The sequence below is a fragment of the Atheta coriaria genome, unplaced genomic scaffold (assembly GCF_025399875.1).
Source record: "Atheta coriaria isolate IRGN ID8LTWV9N9 unplaced genomic scaffold, Caltech_Dcor_3.1 hic_scaffold_3_pilon, whole genome shotgun sequence".
NCBI lineage: Eukaryota > Metazoa > Arthropoda > Insecta > Coleoptera > Staphylinidae > Dalotia > Dalotia coriaria.
The window spans coordinates 8,672,906-8,690,267 of NW_027045445.1; the positions used below are offsets into that span (position 1 = coordinate 8,672,906).

General features: G+C 45.7%; 1 protein-coding gene across 1 annotated transcript in view; it reads left to right on the plus strand.

The window, feature by feature from the left end:
* Positions 1–17,362, plus strand: part of LOC135803780 (uncharacterized) — a 117,937-nt gene that overhangs the window by 95,711 nt on the left and 4,864 nt on the right. Inside the window, exons 4-13 of the mRNA XM_065317473.1 lie at positions 1,623–1,681; positions 7,696–7,745; positions 12,424–13,292; positions 14,572–14,644; positions 14,712–14,752; positions 15,441–15,650; positions 15,759–16,647; positions 16,700–16,892; positions 17,005–17,150; positions 17,212–17,339. Of these exons, the coding sequence (XP_065173545.1) occupies positions 1,623–1,681; positions 7,696–7,745; positions 12,424–13,292; positions 14,572–14,644; positions 14,712–14,752; positions 15,441–15,650; positions 15,759–16,647; positions 16,700–16,892; positions 17,005–17,150; positions 17,212–17,339 (2,658 nt within the window). The remainder of the gene's footprint in view (positions 1–1,622; positions 1,682–7,695; positions 7,746–12,423; positions 13,293–14,571; positions 14,645–14,711; positions 14,753–15,440; positions 15,651–15,758; positions 16,648–16,699; positions 16,893–17,004; positions 17,151–17,211; positions 17,340–17,362) is intronic.

Below are 17,362 nucleotides of genomic sequence, written 5' to 3' on the forward strand. Positions count from 1 at the left end.
GTTCTGAAATAGTTTCTGCTTTTCGCACATACATGCAATCTGCACTCGCTCACAATATCTCATCTCGTGAGCTAAGGGCGGTGGACAAAAGCCACCCCGACGACGACGTCGGCGGCGCACCTGCCGAAGTTTGACCGCACAATGCCTACATCGCTTTCGAGTGAAGCGGCGACGCCGAATGCGCTTTCCTTCGCACAATGCCGGCAAGTGCGGACACCTCACCCTTTTACTCTGGTGGGTGAGCAAATGGGGGTGAGTTGTGCCGGGCGCTGGTTCAATATGTTGCCCAGTTCGGAAACGCTTCGAAACGTCAATTCGTTGTCGCCGTTGTACAACTGTGTACAACTTGGCGAGCAAGGAGTGAAATTATCCTTCGTTGCCGCCACCATCGCCGCCGCCGCCGCCAAGCAATGATTGCTTATGTCGGCTGCGTCACCACGTTTTGAAGGCTTTCATTTCGAGGGACGCGAATGCACATGCATGTGCTGCGCCCGACACACCGGGCACTGTGCACGTTATTTCAATATGCCAAATATCCAAATTAAATTCCAAACTAATCTCGCACCGTGTTTCAACTTCAACTTTAACTTCGACTGCAAGAAGTCGGAAAAGTAATTATCGGAAATTTATAACGTAGGCAACTCAACTAGCATATTTATTGACTTGTGATTTTAAATTAGACATAACCTTATTTGAGCATTTTATATGCATTAGTTTTACGTTGCACATGTTTGATTTAATCCAGTACGAGCTTAATTTATAATTTTCTCAGCCTGTGTGGGTGAGAATTCATCTTTTGAGAGCTTATTAAAGAAGCAATCTCGGCGGGGCGATGCAACATCGACTCCGAAGTCGACGGGTGTTTTATTAGTCGTTCGCGGCTCATGAATTACCCAAAAGCAAAACCAGACCGCATCGGTTTAGCGGCTTAATCCAAACGCCGCCGCCGCCTCCGCCACCGCCCCCGGTTCGGTTCGATAATGCCAAAAAATAATTAATTGCCTTCGCCAAGCACGCCAGACCAACTTAAAACGCACGTCAATGACATCGAACACGACTTAGTCCTTACGTTCTTATGTCTGGATAAAGAAACGCAAATTTATTCACGGAAAAAAAATGTCCTTATGTACATAATTAATATTTTTTATGTAGTTTACGTTTTTCCGGAAAAATATATTTTTGAGAGAGATTTTTGTGGAGTTAATGTTGTGTCCGCAAAAGGGCAATTTGCACACTTTGTAAACCGCATCACGTACGCGGTGGCGGCGGCTGGAGGCGGCGAGAAATCACCGCCTCCGTCGCGCAGTCGAGTGACACGAAAGCGCACGGTAGATGTCAGAAAGGGATTTAATTAAGGCGCCGGCGTAAAAAGCCTTCCGGAAGGTGGTAGCATGCGGTGTACGGGGGGCAGCAAGCAGAACACCATCACCTCGTCGTTTTTTCTTCTCAATTTTTCAACTTTCAACCACTTTATATTTATATATCACTCAGATGGACAACCCTTTTAAAAGTCGCGACAAGTAAATGCAATTTGTGCTTTTATCACATATAATATGTGTCATTTTTCGTCGCGGATGTCAAAAATGTTCCTTTAAAAACGTGTTTTTTGTTCTCCATTGCAGATCTGACCATCCATGGCCGCAACGCCAGCTCGAGCCCGACCAACTTGGCAATGAAACAAGTAAGTTTCCTATCGAACAGTCTAACAGGTGTCATATTATCGCTAATGTCACAATGTCATCATAATAGATGACGCGCATTGTCCGCCGCCCCCGCCCCCATAAATTTTTATCAATACCATTTCATCGCACTCGTTGGAATTCTTGACTTGACTTCCTTACGCTCCCCTAATTCTAATTTTTATTATTGTTATAATGATCGGCGCTCTCGACACTTGCTTCCCTTTTTTTTTCGCTCTTCGATTGTTCAGAGTGCGAAAACCCTCCGGGCGGGTATTCGGGGACAAATTTCCTGCCGCCAGGACAACGCGAGGATAATAAAAGATAAAAATCTCACGTTTCCTTAATTTTTTTTTATAGATTTTGACTTGATTTTTATTGAAGGTTAATGTTTTTATTATCCTTGCAAGGATAATATCAGATTTTATTTATTTTTATATTTTTGGCGGTGTTTAAATTAATTAAAAGAATTGCTGACGAGGAAAACGCATTTAATCCGACGTTTTCCATGGATTAGCGCGCCAGTGCCGATGCCTTTGCCCCCGGGTACCTCCAGCAGGAAATAAGGAATATTAGGCAGCCGAAACTGCATCGCTCGAAAGCGAATAAATGAAAACGAACGGAACGAAGTGAGGCCGCGGGGCGGTGGTGGGTGGCGGCTCGTCCTCATCTACATATGTTCTCGTCAGCTGGCGCTTTGTTTCCTGCGGGACGAGATGACGAAGGGCGGCGGCACGGCTTATTACGGATGCAAAATTTCCCATTCATATTCAAAATTTTATATCCCAGTTTTACCACTAATTTATTCAGCCGCGCCGCCACCGCCGCAACCCTCAGCCGCCTCCTAAGCGGTTTTCGGCGAGTAGCTGTCTTTGCGACACGTTCTAAGCTGAATTTGAGTAGCGGCGCTTCTTTCCGAGCAAAATCTAATGGCAAGAAAGCTTCCTTGCGCCACAAACGTTACTAATTCCGGGCGAACCGCACGAATATTTTAATTTAATAACTAAATCCAAATCAAAATATAAGTGACAGGGGTGCGGGGTACGATGGTGGACTGGTTGTGGAATTGGAAACATCAGAGCCTCTTAATCTCGTTTGTTTCCGCGGCGTAGAAATTCGAAAATATTTTCAGCGTTGAAATATTTTTTATGTTCTTGGAATGGTGGAGGCGCCGCGTTTGGAGATTGACATGATTGATGATTGTACACCACATCACACATAACGGCAGCGCTGAAATAGCCACCTGTTGTTTGACATATTAATGCGGCGTGTGCGCGCGCGAGGCACGCACTTTACCGCCGCCGCTGCCGCCGCCATACCGCAAAGCACCATTGTGTGTGCGGTGGCGGTGCGCGCCCGATTCATATGCGTAACCTTCGTATCATGTGTGTCGTGTGTCGTCAAAGCACCCCCGTGGGAATCGAACGCAAACATAATTTAACTACTTGCATGATATAACCTAAAAATGTTTACTTTAAAACATATAGAATGGAGTATGAATGGAGAAGGAAAGTTTTCGGAAAGATAACTTTTGTTTTGTTTCGTTTTGGTGTTGTAAACAACACATAAGATTGAACGTTTCTTTAATGCGTAGTATACGTATATGACTTGAGGTTTGAGGTTATGTTGCGTTAGGTTAGGTTAGAGATAAAATCATGAAATTGAGTGACCAACTGCACCCTCGAGTGTCTTTCGTAATGCATAGATATGCGATCCATCTATATCTACATTTGTATCCGTGATTTATTTCCAACTTGAACATTCTCCCACACCGCGGCCATTCATCTTGTTGTGATCAATTTGCATTTTGTTTCTTTTGAAATATTTTCCGTAAATATCCATAAGAATTTAACGGATACTTAAAAATATTTGATTGAAATTAAATAAATTAATTTTGTGATGGTGTGTTGTTGACATTTCAATATCAACCTCAAACCACACGTTTGAAGTTTTGTGGATTTTTCAACTCTTGTGGGGTGGTTGTCTCGCGAGAAAAGATACACGCATACGATCAGCGTCTCGTCTCGATTTCTATTCATGCGGGTGGAGGGTGCGCGTGCAGATTACGCCTAATGTATGCCACCTGTGCTCCGCGCTCAGGTCCCATGAGTTTCACGAGGATTTTACGCAAAAAGATTTTTAAACCACGCGGATAACATCCTCAAATTATACCCTAAAAAGGATATTTTTGTTTATTTAATTTTTACTTTTATATTTAGCTTTTTTCAACGTAGAATTTTATAAAAATTGATTTTTGGATCAATTGAGTGTCAAATCGGTCAATAAGTTTCTTAATTTTAATTTAGAGATATAAAAATGCTTATTAAACGCCCTTTAGGTTGATATTATATAACTATAACTATGATTTAACTATTTATCAACTTTCAACCCTTATTTTACACCATTAAAAATATATATTTTTGCAACAAAAAGTAGTCTATTTCCTTTTCTATAGTTTAAAATATCTGTATACCAAAATTTATCAAAATCGGCTCAATGGTTTTGGTTTAAAACCGTAACAAACAAACACATATTAAAATTTCTACTATTAGTTGGGATTAAAACACTTTGTATATTGAGATAACTACCGGAACGTCATTTATGTCATTACGATTGTTCACGATGTTGGTATGTGCGGTGTGTGCGGCTACATGCATTATAATGTAATCGACGACACATTATTCCTTCGAAACGGTGGCGGCGGGCGCATAAATAATTCGTCGGGCTCTTGAAGGCGTCGGCGTCTCTACGCGCGACGATGATTGATAATCAATATAAATGACATATTAATATGTCTTTTCCACACCTCGATTACATAGGTGTGCTGGTGGTGGCGCGCCAAATTGATTTCCATTAAGAATGCTCCGAAAAGGAATCCGGTTTTCGTAAATTCATAGTTAATGCGATGTGACACCAAGAACACAGGCGCACAAATTATCTGCATTAGACCACCCCTCGTACAACATATTAAATATCCATCTGTGTCGACGAAATCTAACGAATCTTTCGAAATCACACGCGTATCTGTGTCAATTGTGTGTTGTTGTTGTGAAACGAGTGAAACGTTATTTTTGGATCAATTTGTTGGAAAATATCGTGGACATTGAGAAGATTTCAAGAAGTCATTAAAAGTTTGCGCGCAACTTTACGGTATTTACTGGCAACGTGTTTTTATAACGACTTATGAATAACGAGTGGGTGGTATTGTGATGGGGAGCAATTTAATAACAAAACTCGAATGCACGAGTGTAGCGAACTGTAGTCAAGTGGGTATTGTAGTCTACTGCGCATGCGCAAGAGAATTAGTGATAGAGTGGGTTTCATTATTTACGAGTTACTATTTTCACTTTATTTCGTCTAACAATGTATTTACGTTGGTAATTTAAAAACGCGCAGTTTACTGCGCATGCGCAATAGACTTAACGATGCTGTAGTACTCTGCATTATTCACGCTTCCGTTTTTTTACTGAATTTTATTCTGCACTGCATTTACGTTAGTTATTTGAAGACTTATTATCTTATAATCCAGTAGCGTCTCGGTGGTCTTTACTTCTCATTCCAAAGTCACGTCGCCAGCGTCGTTGCGGTCTCATTTCTCCGCCGTAACATACGCTCGTATGTCACCGTTACAGGCCTGAAGCGGCCGCAACGACACGCTTTACACACGTTACATTACGTGTACCTCTACTCCGCCGTTTACGTTTCGGTCGACTGCAGCAGCAGCATCAGCTCCAGCAGCAGTTGAATTGGTAGTTGTGGGTGTAGTGTGTGTATGTTTGCCTGCTTGGCTAAGCGAGACTAACTGCGCGTCCTTAGCGCCGCGGCGAAGGAATCCTGTTGTGCCCTTGTTGGGCTAATGTATCAGACAGGCTGATGAAGACAACTCACCCGCTGGGGACGGCGTGCGCTGAGACCGCCGTGGGAGCATGGGAATATGGGATTTCAACCCTGGCCCCAGACATATGAACAAATTTTAATGGAAAAAACTGAGATTTTTTTCCGGCGTTTTTCATCAAATTACATTCGGTAATAAATTTATAATATAATAATTTATTCAAAGCCCCAAACGGTGTAAATTTTATTTTGTGGCTGTGGATACACACACACTTGTAGGTCACATGAAATAATAATTACGTAAATTTGATTTCCGTGCGGGGTGCGCTCGGCGCTGTTTGCCTCGTTTTTTTTTCGCGCTGACTTTTTATCGCCACCCTCATTGCGCTGCGTGTACTCTACCTGCCTGCATCCCCGATCTAATTGGGAAAATTTGTCCAAACGCGTCCCGTGAAGCGTATTTTCCTCAATTGCGTTTTAATCATTTCCAGCTCGGCTCTTATCCAATTCGTTGCTACCTTTTTTTATTCGTTTATTCATTGCATTCAAGGATCACGAAGCAACAGACGCAACAGCAACAACTGTTGATTGATCCTGTTACAAATCATTCTGTTGAATTTAATCCAAAATGTTACAAAAATGTTTTATATTTTAATTTTAATTTAAATGTCGAATGTGTTCCCGGCAGAAATTAAAAATTGCAAATGCAGGTTTTTTTCAAACGCGAAATTTGTTCTCTTTTTCCACGATGAGGGGTGATTCCAGTCAGAATTCGAATACGAATTGATTTGTTCGACTGCCACACAGCCCGTGACGTTCGGCGTTTGGCGGCGGCGGGGGTGGATGTCTGCAAATATTGAAATATGCACCCTCCGCTGCGGCGCGCTTGCCTGTTTATTATTTTGATTGACATGTTTGGCGAGGCTAATTTTTATATTTTTCCGAGGGCTGCTTGCATCGTTTTACGGTTTTGGCACTCGTTACAGATTAGCCCACGGCGAATAACTACATACAGTGTGTTTAGTTTATATTTAAAATTAAATTAAAGCATAAAAATATTTAATTTAATAATTTTAAAAGTTTTTGCGCAGCTGATAAACTTCGAATGTGATTTGGCGTGTGTAAATCCTTGAAATTTCATTTTCATTCAGCCGCGTTGTTCGAATTTCATAGAAATCGGTTTTTCATAGAATGCGACGCCTGATACGCCGAAGCGTTTGTTTTTATCGCCAGCGCGTTTTGTTTCTCACGAGTTTTACCTGGCCGTGAGCCGTAAGCGCACAGCGAGAACAAAGAAAACTTTCGACAATGGCGCGAACGCTGGCAAGGAAAAATCCTCTTTGCGCGCACAGCGCACACGCGTATTGATGTTACAAATGCGATTTCGATGAAATTTGCGCTGAAAGCACCTTTCGGACGGGGCGGAAATAAAATCTGATAATGTTCACTCAACAGATGCACGATCAAAAAATTTCTAAAGATATTTAATCACCATACATATTTAAAAAAACAAAATTTTTTCTTCTCTAAAAATTTTAATCAATATTTTAATAAATACAAAAGAAAAATGTGAATCACATCCTGAATTATCTACTTTTACACGCGCTGCGTCCTGGTTTCGGTTTCCAGGGATTAGTGATTGAAACTCTTATTTCGAGGTTGTAATGAATAAGGGAACAGTCGTTGGCGCGCTGCGGCGACAAAAAAAAACGGCGCGCTGCAAAGAAAAAGCATCGACGTCGTCGTCGTCCTTCGCTTGGCACGGAATGCTAATCACTGGCCTGGCTTGTGTGTGTCCCTCTGTTCCTTATTCGGACGGACAGCACCGCCAGAAGCCTCGCCGCCGCTGCCGGAATAATTAATTAGACTTCTTTGGGCATATTCTACGTGCCGCCTGCGTTCGCATTTTTTTCTTCGTGCAGCTGAGAGTCCTCGCTGCTCATTACATTAAAATTAGATTTAAAAATGTGGAAATTGTATCGCTGATTGCAATCCCAGTGAAGGATTTCCAGCTGCGGAGTGGTTGTTGTGTGCGTTTGCTCGACTGCAAACACAACGAGCCAACTTTAAAGTGGATTTTCAATTAGACGCAACACACAACATGCATTTACATTATTACTACCCTTAAATACAGAAAAATAAAAATAAAAAAATCAATACAACGTAATTTTCTCTGTTGCAGGGTGCACATAGTCAACAATCAAAGAAGTCGTTAAAAAAGAAAACCAACACGTAAGTAATATTTATTTTTATATTTATTTATTGCAGATGAATGACGTAGGACGTTGAATCTCTATTATCCTTGCAACTGATTTGAATGTGCGCATAAAAATCGGATTTGTTCCTTTTGCGCCGCTGCGAATCGAAAACACATTTGCTGCGATATGTATTCTCGGGCAATAAAACTTGCGCTGCCAAACCGATATCATGATATCCTGCATATCCTGGCGGGCAGGCAGGCGAGAGCAATAAAACTTTTGTTGTCAGCTCGTATATACATCCACGTATCCATAACGTATACGGGAGATATGCGCACCTCTAAGATTCACCCTTCACATGGGGGTAGATTCATATCTTGGTGCTATCAATACTGGAAAAACTTTCAAATTTTCCTCTCCTTGCAACTTTTGGAAAATACTATACTATGATTTACGGGATTGAGGTTTTTTTCGGCGTAAAATTTGAAATTTTCATTCCTCTGCGCGTTTTTTTGTGATGTATCGCTGTACACAGTGTTTATTATAAAGTAATAAGCGTCTCGGTAATAAAAAGGCGGTTTTGCGGTTTCCGGCGGAAAAGCGCGGTTATATAAATCTTTATAATGCTCGCGCGCTGTGCGGTGGTTGCGCCGGCTGTAATAATAACAACCCTTCGCGCCGGTGTGCAGCGCCTGCCACTTACCGTGTTATTTCCCGCTTGTTACTCCCGTACCTGCCGTTGCGTCGCGTTACGACAAGCTTCCCGGCGCGGTTCATGCTTCTCGAAGGACGACTACACGCCGAGTGAGCGTGCGAGGGGCTGGCGAGGGGGTTGGCAGCGCATTATCCGCTAACCGCAAGACGCTCGCCTTGGCACAGTCAGGCACTGACACGCCAAGGTGGAGAAAGGTACGAAACGCAAATTATATTAAACATTTTCAACCTGGATTGTATTTTTTTTTTAAATTGGGGGTTTTTGGAGTGCTAGTGAAGTGGAAAAAATTTAGGTGAATAATATGTAGTATTCTACTTAATTTTTATTTTTTAGAAGGAAAATAATCAAATTTTTAGTTTAAAAATATAAAAAATTTATAACTTAGATTTTTTAAAGATATGTCAGTCAAAATGTCCAGTAGTGAATAAAATAAGAAAAAATATAAGAAAATCCCCCCTATAGCTGGTCGGAAAAACGCAGATAAATCTACTTCGAATTTACGATCGTTCTCAAAGCAAGTCTGCAAAGGATTTAGTTACTTACACTTATCGAAGATTTTTTTTCTCCGTTTTTCGATCCCCGTGAACGTTTGGCAAGGATTCATAGTTCATACACGGTTTTCGGCCGGTGGAGAAAAGTGGGTGACGCGGTGCCAACCGGGGGCGGCACGAATTTCACGCCCATATATCACGCCGCCGCACGTATGGCGCATAGGCGCATAAATCACCCCGTTTGCCAGAGGTCGCACATGCGACATGCTACGACGACACTTTTCTAAGGTGCTTATAGTCCTAGTCGATTTTCCAGAAAAAAAAATGAGAAAAAATAAAAATCAGTACTTGGATTTAAATTTTACAATTTTAATTATATTTGTTCAGTGGATAATTTCCGCTGTGTTTGGATTGCGTAAACGTAAGGGTTGTGCACTCGAAAAGTCATCAGACGTTGCCGTTTCGCAGGGTTTTGAAGCGGGTCGAACGGGTTGAGCATGCGAACACACTCGAGCGCACCCGCAACCCTCATCCTCGTCAGTGTTTTCACATGCGGCACATTACTCGACATTGGAAAACATGACTAGAAAAACTCACAAAATTACAGAAGAAAAAAAATTGAAGCTTTAAAAACTAATTTGAAATTTTTTTCCGATTTTTTTTTCTAAAAAATGAAAACTTTGAGTATTATTGACGTTTCATTGACAGTCTTTAATTACTACCCTCTAGATGCACACATATGGTTTATTACCGTAAATCTCTTGAGATTACCCCCCTGGACGCGGGTGGCTCGTGAAGCGGAATTGAAAACTGTCCGAATTTTTGCGCATTTTGTCGGCGATTTTTTGCAGGGTGCAAAAGTGTTGAGTCACCGCCCGACTCCATCGTTGCTATCTCTGCGCGCCACCTCCGCCGCCCGAGAGAAGGTTTTCCGTGTTCGCAGCGAGTGCGGATTTTTTCCGCCGCCTTCCGCAAAGATGCGGAGCGCGTTTTTTGCGCGCGCCGCGCGTGGGGATGCGCTCGCGTCACTCACTGCGAATTACGCCACTTCACAAACACACGGGTTTAATCTTTTTTAAAGAGGGTCCGCACGCGCGTACGCTCTAGTTTAGCTAATTAAGAACCATTTAAAACGTCATTTCATATTTGCGGCAACCGGAAAAAAGCCTCAACTTGTTTAAACTCGCTGCCCAAAATTAACTGTTTAATTCTTTCGGTGAAACAAAAAATTTTAAAGTAAAAATGTAATATTTTTGTTTAAGGGTTGTAAATTTAAGGGTTGAAGATGTTTTTGTGATATTTTTATATGGATGCACTATCGATTTGTTAATTTATGCGTTTTGTTTCAAATGAATGCATTTGCGGTAGTAAATGAAACTTTTCGGGTCTTTGGGGGGCGGCGCGCGGATTTGTATGTCAGTGTAGTAAAAAGTTTCAGTTTATAATTTCCCTCGTTCGCAAAGTGTTGTATAAGTTGGTCGAGTTTTGAGTTGATGGCGAGTTTGTTTCCGCGGTGGGGGAATGTTTTGGTGTCGGGTTTTCGGACCCGCCGCCGCCGTTGCCATTTTGTCCTTGCAAAAGTCGACGCTCCCGCCGCGCCGTGCCGCGAACTTCGGAAACACAAATTACACTTGGTACTTTCTCTCGCTGCTGATGGCGGCGGCGGCGGCAGCGCCGCGCATGAACTAGTTAAGGAAACTTGATGGGGTAGGTCGACGCCGCCGCCGCCGCCGCGTCCAACTTTTTATTTTTAATGATTACTTTGGCCGTTTTCCTTCCGCCACCGCCCCTCTCGCGAGACTTCTTGTTCTTGTTCACTTCTTCGACTTTGACTCGCATTGAACTTGGGGAAAATTGACTTGGAACTTGCGAGACTTCGAGTTGGAGTTCTTGTTCTTCTTCTTCGCGCCAGCAGGGGGATGGAGGTGGACGATGCACATGCAGAAATGTAATAAAAACTAAACTAAAGTAAAAGTATCCTGACCCCAAAACGCCGCGAATCCAACTTTCGATTCAAACAATTCCAAGATGAGTTACAACTAGGGGCTGAAATTAAATCAACCCTCATCGGGTACACATCCCTCTTAAAAAAAAGAATCCGTGGGGAATGAAAACGAGGGCATTGAGTACATTCCAATGCGCGCAACTATTTGCTGTTTATTCAGTAGAACAAACAAAAAAAAAAACGCGGAGCTCCGATTGAATTATTTTATTCTCCGATCCGAAGGAATTCGCCGGTCAGAGAGAAATCATCAAACGAATATTTTCGTTTCGTGCTCGCGTCGCAACCTTGCATCGACATCTACAGACGATTCAACTTACTAGCGTGCCTCGCGTTAGGGGTGGCGACTCACCGCCTCCATTCATCTCACTCTGACTTCCGATTTCTCTCTCCCTCTCTTTATATTTTCCTGACTGCGCGCGCGTCATGCGCCGCCACCACCCTTGCTCGCTGCTTGCCGCCGCCGCTCGCTCGCACTCTCTGCACTCGGGCGGCAGTTAGTCGTGCAGTGTCTTCGCTAGCCGCCAGTCGTGCCGCTGCTCAAAAAGTTCGTGTGCGTTTTGTGCGAAGGGCTGCAAGTTGTGAGTTGAAGGGTCGCGGATTCAGTGTGCGTTCGTCGCTTGCGAGAGGCAGTACTGCCGCCGCCCGGTGAAGGAAAATTACGCGTTCGCTGAAATAAAACAAAAATGTTTTAATTTAAATTTAAATTTAAAAAAACTTTTAAAGAAAACTGTTATGTGGTAAACTTTGGTGAAAAGTTTCGAAAACTTTTGGTGAAAAAATTGTTAAAATGTTAGAAACAGCGCTGCACTCAAGGTACGAAATAATTTTTACCTTTGTTGCAAGTTTCATTAACACACAACTTATCCTGCATACCAAAACAACCCTTAAACTTAAATTTTTTCCAAATAAAAATTCCTTAACACCTAAATGGTATTAAGTTCATGTTCATGTTCGCGTCGTTGCAAACAATCAAAAAAAAAAACAAGTGCTGTGGTTTTGAGGGTGGTTGAGGAGGCGGCTAGTGGTGGATTTAACTCCGCCGTCTGACCGAAAATTACGATAGTGTCCGCCGGGCTTAGCAGCGTCTGCTCTGGAAAACATCCGCTTTGCTCTCGCTCGCCGCTGGTGCGGTGATGATGTTGTAAAAGTCGAAACTACCCGGGGTCGCGGCGCGGGGGCGGCGGGAGATTAGCCATTCGACGCGTTATCCACCGCGCGGGTGGATACTTTAAAGCCCCTCGCAACTCTCGCGGAGTATATCAGCTCGGGCGCAGGAATCGCAGGAATCGCTGGGATTTTAGGATCTTCTAACGATCGGTTTAAGCAGAACTTAAACTTTACTCGCGTAATCGTAGGAGAGCTCGAACGACAAGCACACACGATGCGAGTTTATGCCGGTTATCAGCAGAAACAAAAACCCAGCTTGTTTCTGCTGATGAAAGAAATCAAAGAAAACAGGGAAAAAGTTTGAAAGTTTAATTCGGAGTTGCGCTTGTTCCAGATCGAGTCGAACATTCGGTTATCCCGCATTAAAGAAGATGCCATCGGGCGAGAGGGAGGAGGCGGCCCGGCGGCGGCGCAAGCTGGACGAGAAGATCGAGCTCGTGCTACCGCAAAAGAAGCGCTCGCTCGCGTTTACCACAGCGGCTGAGTCCGAGAGCTTGATCCGCGAAACGGAGGCCGCGCTGAAAACGCTCAGTGGCAGCTGGGCGGGCGGCAGCCGCCCCCAGGCCACTTGTCGTGATGAGAAACCCGCGTTTGAGAACCTGTTCGCTGACGGGCGACCGGATGCCGCCGATTCGAACTCGCTCAAAGACGTGATCACCTTCCGCGATGCGCACTCGGCCGCCTCCAATGCCTCCTCCTCCGTACTGAGGGTAAAACGCGAGATAGACCATGAGAGCGTCGATTACGACCAGCTCGACGACGATGACTCGTCGCCCGAGCTCGAAATCGACATGTCCCTGTCGCCGGAGGCGGCCACTTGCAAGGATAATAGAGATGACTCCGCGCGGCCCTTTCTCAGCACGCCTTCGTCTTCGTTTTCCAGCGCGTCGGCGTTCCGCCCGCCCAGCTCAAAGCTGCAGGGCGGCCACTACGCGGACGCCTTCGGTTACCATCTGCAGGGAGCCTCCGCCGCTGCCATCGCCGCCGTCGAGAAGGCGAAGTCGATGGGCAAAGCCGACCTGCCGCCTGGGACCAGCGCAGGCGGCAGCAAACCGGATTCCTCCAAGCAGTACACGATCCTTCAGCCAACAGGGGTTGCATCACGAGCCGCCAGCGCGTTACAGGAGGCGGCGAGGGACGCGCCCATCGCCGAGGCTAAGGTTCTACCAGGCGCGCTTAGTCCTGCAAGCATCAGTCGTGGAGGTAAACATTTTCCTAACAAACAAAACAAAAAAACTGTTGTCGTGTGGTGTGATTGATCCTGGTGAAGCTGGTGAAATGTCTGGAATGTGCTGGAACGGATGGACGAATGAGAGAGGCGAGCGATAAAGATTGGAGTCCAGTCCTGTATGTGTACATAATCGGCAGGCACGGCACCTCTATGTGGAATATGTGGCCGTATGTGCTCGAAAGGTGGTTGGGGGCCGCCTCCGGACGGACGAATCGCGTGCGCGGTGCGCGCAGGACGAAAAAAAAAAGAGGACGGCATCCAACCTATAAGAAAAAACGCAGGCGCAAGCTGCTGTTTTCACGCGCGCTACTACTCTACCGCGAGAAACATGAACATCGTGTTTCGTCCTGAAAGTCCTTAGAGTCCTCTGCGAGTCCTGAGAGTCCTTTTTGCTCCGCAACACTCACAAACTTTTTTCAGTTTTGCGCGCGCAGTAAACGTGTTCTGTTTTTTTTTCTTGTGTAGCTCGCGCGCGTTTATCCTTGTTTGCTTTCCACACGCCGCCCGCCTATCGGCTGCGTTGGCGGCGGCGGGGGCGGCGTCGAAGTGGGGGTATCGGCTAGTCCGCAGGTGCGGTGACCGTTCGCCCGCCGCCCTGCTGTGTGCGCGCGTTCACGCTGCGGTTTTCTTTTTTCCACCGCCGCCGCCGCCAACGCGCGCCCCGCCGCCGTCAGAGTGGTAGGAAAAAACGAATATTTTTCTCGCGAGTCTCCACCCGCGCACGCCGCTCATAGGCTAATCGACCCGGCATGCGCGCCGCCCCCGCCGCCACCGGAACGATATGTGCACACACACCTCGTGCATGTGCACATACGGTTTATGTATCAGCATAAAACCTGCGAAAAGTTTTACGGGCGCCGCGGGAGCCGGCAAACACATAGTGTAGGTACATAACATACACACATACACCCAACGGGGGCGGGTGGGTCATGGGAGGGTGAATTATCGCCCGCCATTTGCTTCGCGCACGTCGCCGGCGATTTTTAAACGTCTTTCGTCCGACGCCCGTGCGCCCCGAATTAGTTATTAATGCGCATCGGCGTGTATGTGTTTGACAAGTTGTGTGTTTCAAGTTGCCTATTGATTAGAGCTTTGCGTGCAATGTGTGTTGTCTAGTTTATAGTATGTTTTCTTCGTTTTATTGCTTGTGCTTGTGTGAGGATGTGCGACTATTGATTTGTGGACGGTTTTTTTTTCTATTTTTGCTAGGACAAAACAAAATCTAAACGCAGCGCTTTTGTTTTGTTGCAGACGGCACTAAATGCCCGACGCCTGGCTGTACGGGACAAGGACATGTCACCGGACTGTACTCGCACCATCGAAGGTAAGTGAAGACTGTCTAAGTAAACTCTACCGAAACGTTTAAACAACTCTTTCAATGCTAAAATTAGTCTGTCCGGATGTCCACGAAAGGATAAATTAACTCCTGAAAGTAAGTTTTATAAACAAACCCATAAATCAACCGATTTACGTTTCAACCTAATTTTTCTGAATCTTTTTTGTTTTTGAAATTTGTTTTCTTTACGTTTTGCACTCATTTTGTATGTTTGGTTGCGTTATTTTTGACTATTTTAACGCCTATTCTCCATTTTGCTTGACCGCCATTTTGTTCCGATTTTGATTTGATCGTTGCGGGGTAGAGAGCGCTCGTTCTGTATGTTTTTCTGTTTCATTTTCGTATATTGCGTAGTTGTGTACCATTTTTTCGCCGTGATTTTGAAAGCGACACGTGCACCAACGTAGTGATTGTGTCTTGATTGACATTCTGTAACAAGTACGAGTACGAGCACCCAAAGAATCAACTATCAGAGATTTGAGTATAATAAGAACCAAGTGATACGATTTTGCGACTAATGAATGTGTGTGTAGCGTATCTTTTAAGTTTTTGATTGAGTTTTCGTGTTTTTTGAGTTTTTTTTTTTTTGGGTTTGAGTTTTTTTTAAATCAAAATTATACCAACGAGTATTTCTCTCTATCTCTATCTATATCTCTCTACCCGCCGATTGTTGTTTGAGTTGAGTTTTGAGTTTGTTGCGTTACACATACCTCTCTATGCCGATCTGTGGGGGATTATTATACTCACGCTCGCTGATCTGATATGTGATTCTCGCGTCCGACAGTTTTGGCGCTGCACGAGACGATACTGAAATGCCCGACGCCGGGATGTAACGGGCGCGGGCACGTGAGCGCGAATCGCAACACGCACCGCAGCCTCTCGGGCTGCCCCATCGCCGCCGCCGGCAAGCAGGCGGCGCGCGACCTCAAATACCAGGCCGGCCTGCAGCGCATCAAATCGCCGCACGCTTCGGCCGCCGCCTCCACGCCGCTCGGTAAGCAGCTCGTGCTCGTACCAACTGTAGACATCTAGAATGTAGCCTACCATCTGATCCGCCATTTTGTTTATTATATTACATCTACATATGGTGATTTTTGCGCAGTGGTCTCTTGTGGCGAGTTCAGCGGAAGTTACGACGGCAAATCGGCGCCTTCGGACGACGTCAAACCCAACTATCTGCTCGGCTACGCAGCCACCACCACCTCGGTAACCTCCTCGTCAGCATCCGCATCCGCCTCTTCGTCGGTAACCGCAGCAGCCGCGGACAACCACCCGGAGGACTACTACCCCAAGACGCATCTCAAGGAAGGCATGAAAGTGCCCAAAACCGAGGTGGCATCTTCCTTGAGCTGCACCCGCGACCAGCAACAGTTGATCGTACCCAAAACGGAAAACACAGCCTGCCGCTCACCGCTCTCACGCGGACAGAACTACGGTGAGTACATGAACCAAGACTCCAACTCGTCGTCGTTGTCCAGCGTGGACGCAATGTCAACTCGACCACATCATCCGATGCATCATCAGATGGCACCACAAGCCTACAATGACGACCGCCATCAGCTACCGCACCGATCACCCTACCAGCAAAGCCCACTCTCGGATGAAATGTACCGATCGGAGCACTCGATGAGATCTTATACGGATATGAGTGACTCCATTAGTAATGGCATAGCTAGACCAGTGGTCACCTACTCAAATGAATTAACCGCACGGCAATATGACGGAACGATGGTAAACTCCGCCTCGCATAGACCTTATGATCCAGGCACCTCAACCGCCTTCGAAAGGTACGACTCCAGCAATCAATGTGGGAGTGCCATGCAGCAATCTCTCATGGGTGCTAGAGGTGGCCCTCAACAATCCATGTACGGGTCTTATGCCATGGACGACCAGGAACGTTATCCGGAGCAGATGAGTGTCACCGGGGCACCTGGGGCACCTCCCATGATGAAAACCGAACCGGATGAGAACAGTGGACCTTTATATCCAAGGTAATAGTTAATAAATAATATCTAATTATAAATAAACATAAATATCCCCTAGACCTATGTATCAATACGATACGTCAACTGGTCACGTCCCAGTGGGTTTCTCCGCCATCAACTTATCGGTGAAGTGCGTGACGACAGCGCAAGCGGCGCAAATGAAAGCATCCGGCGGCGGTGGCCCGCACACGTCACCCGGCGGGTCCGTCATAGATCTTTCCACGTCGAGCGTCACCACAACCAGCCCGCAGGTAAGCGCTAGCGCTGCGTTAACGATAATGGCGTTCACCCCGAACGCTTGAATAAATAACCACAGCGGTGTTGTGGCTCGTGGTCAGTCGTTAATAAAGCTCGCGTCCGCAGGTGGCGTACAGCTCGCCGCACTACGGCGGTCAACGAGTTGGCGGTAGCCCGCAGGCGGCGGCCAGTCCACATCTATCCGCCAGCCCGCAGGTGCCCAGTCCGCAGGGGCAGACCCTGGATCTGAGTGTCAGCAGACTTTCGCACAGGTAAGCACCTCCTTCGGATTTATTATTCATTACGCTCAATTCTCGTTTGTTGTGACTCCAGCGGGGTGCGGCCGGTTGTGTCGACTTTTGTTTCGGGGCCGGTGCTTGCTCCTGGATCGGGGTACAGTCGAGAATCTACGCCGGATTCAGGCGGATCGCATTACATGGATGCTTACCGTGATTCCGCTGGTATGTATTTAATTAAAATTCAT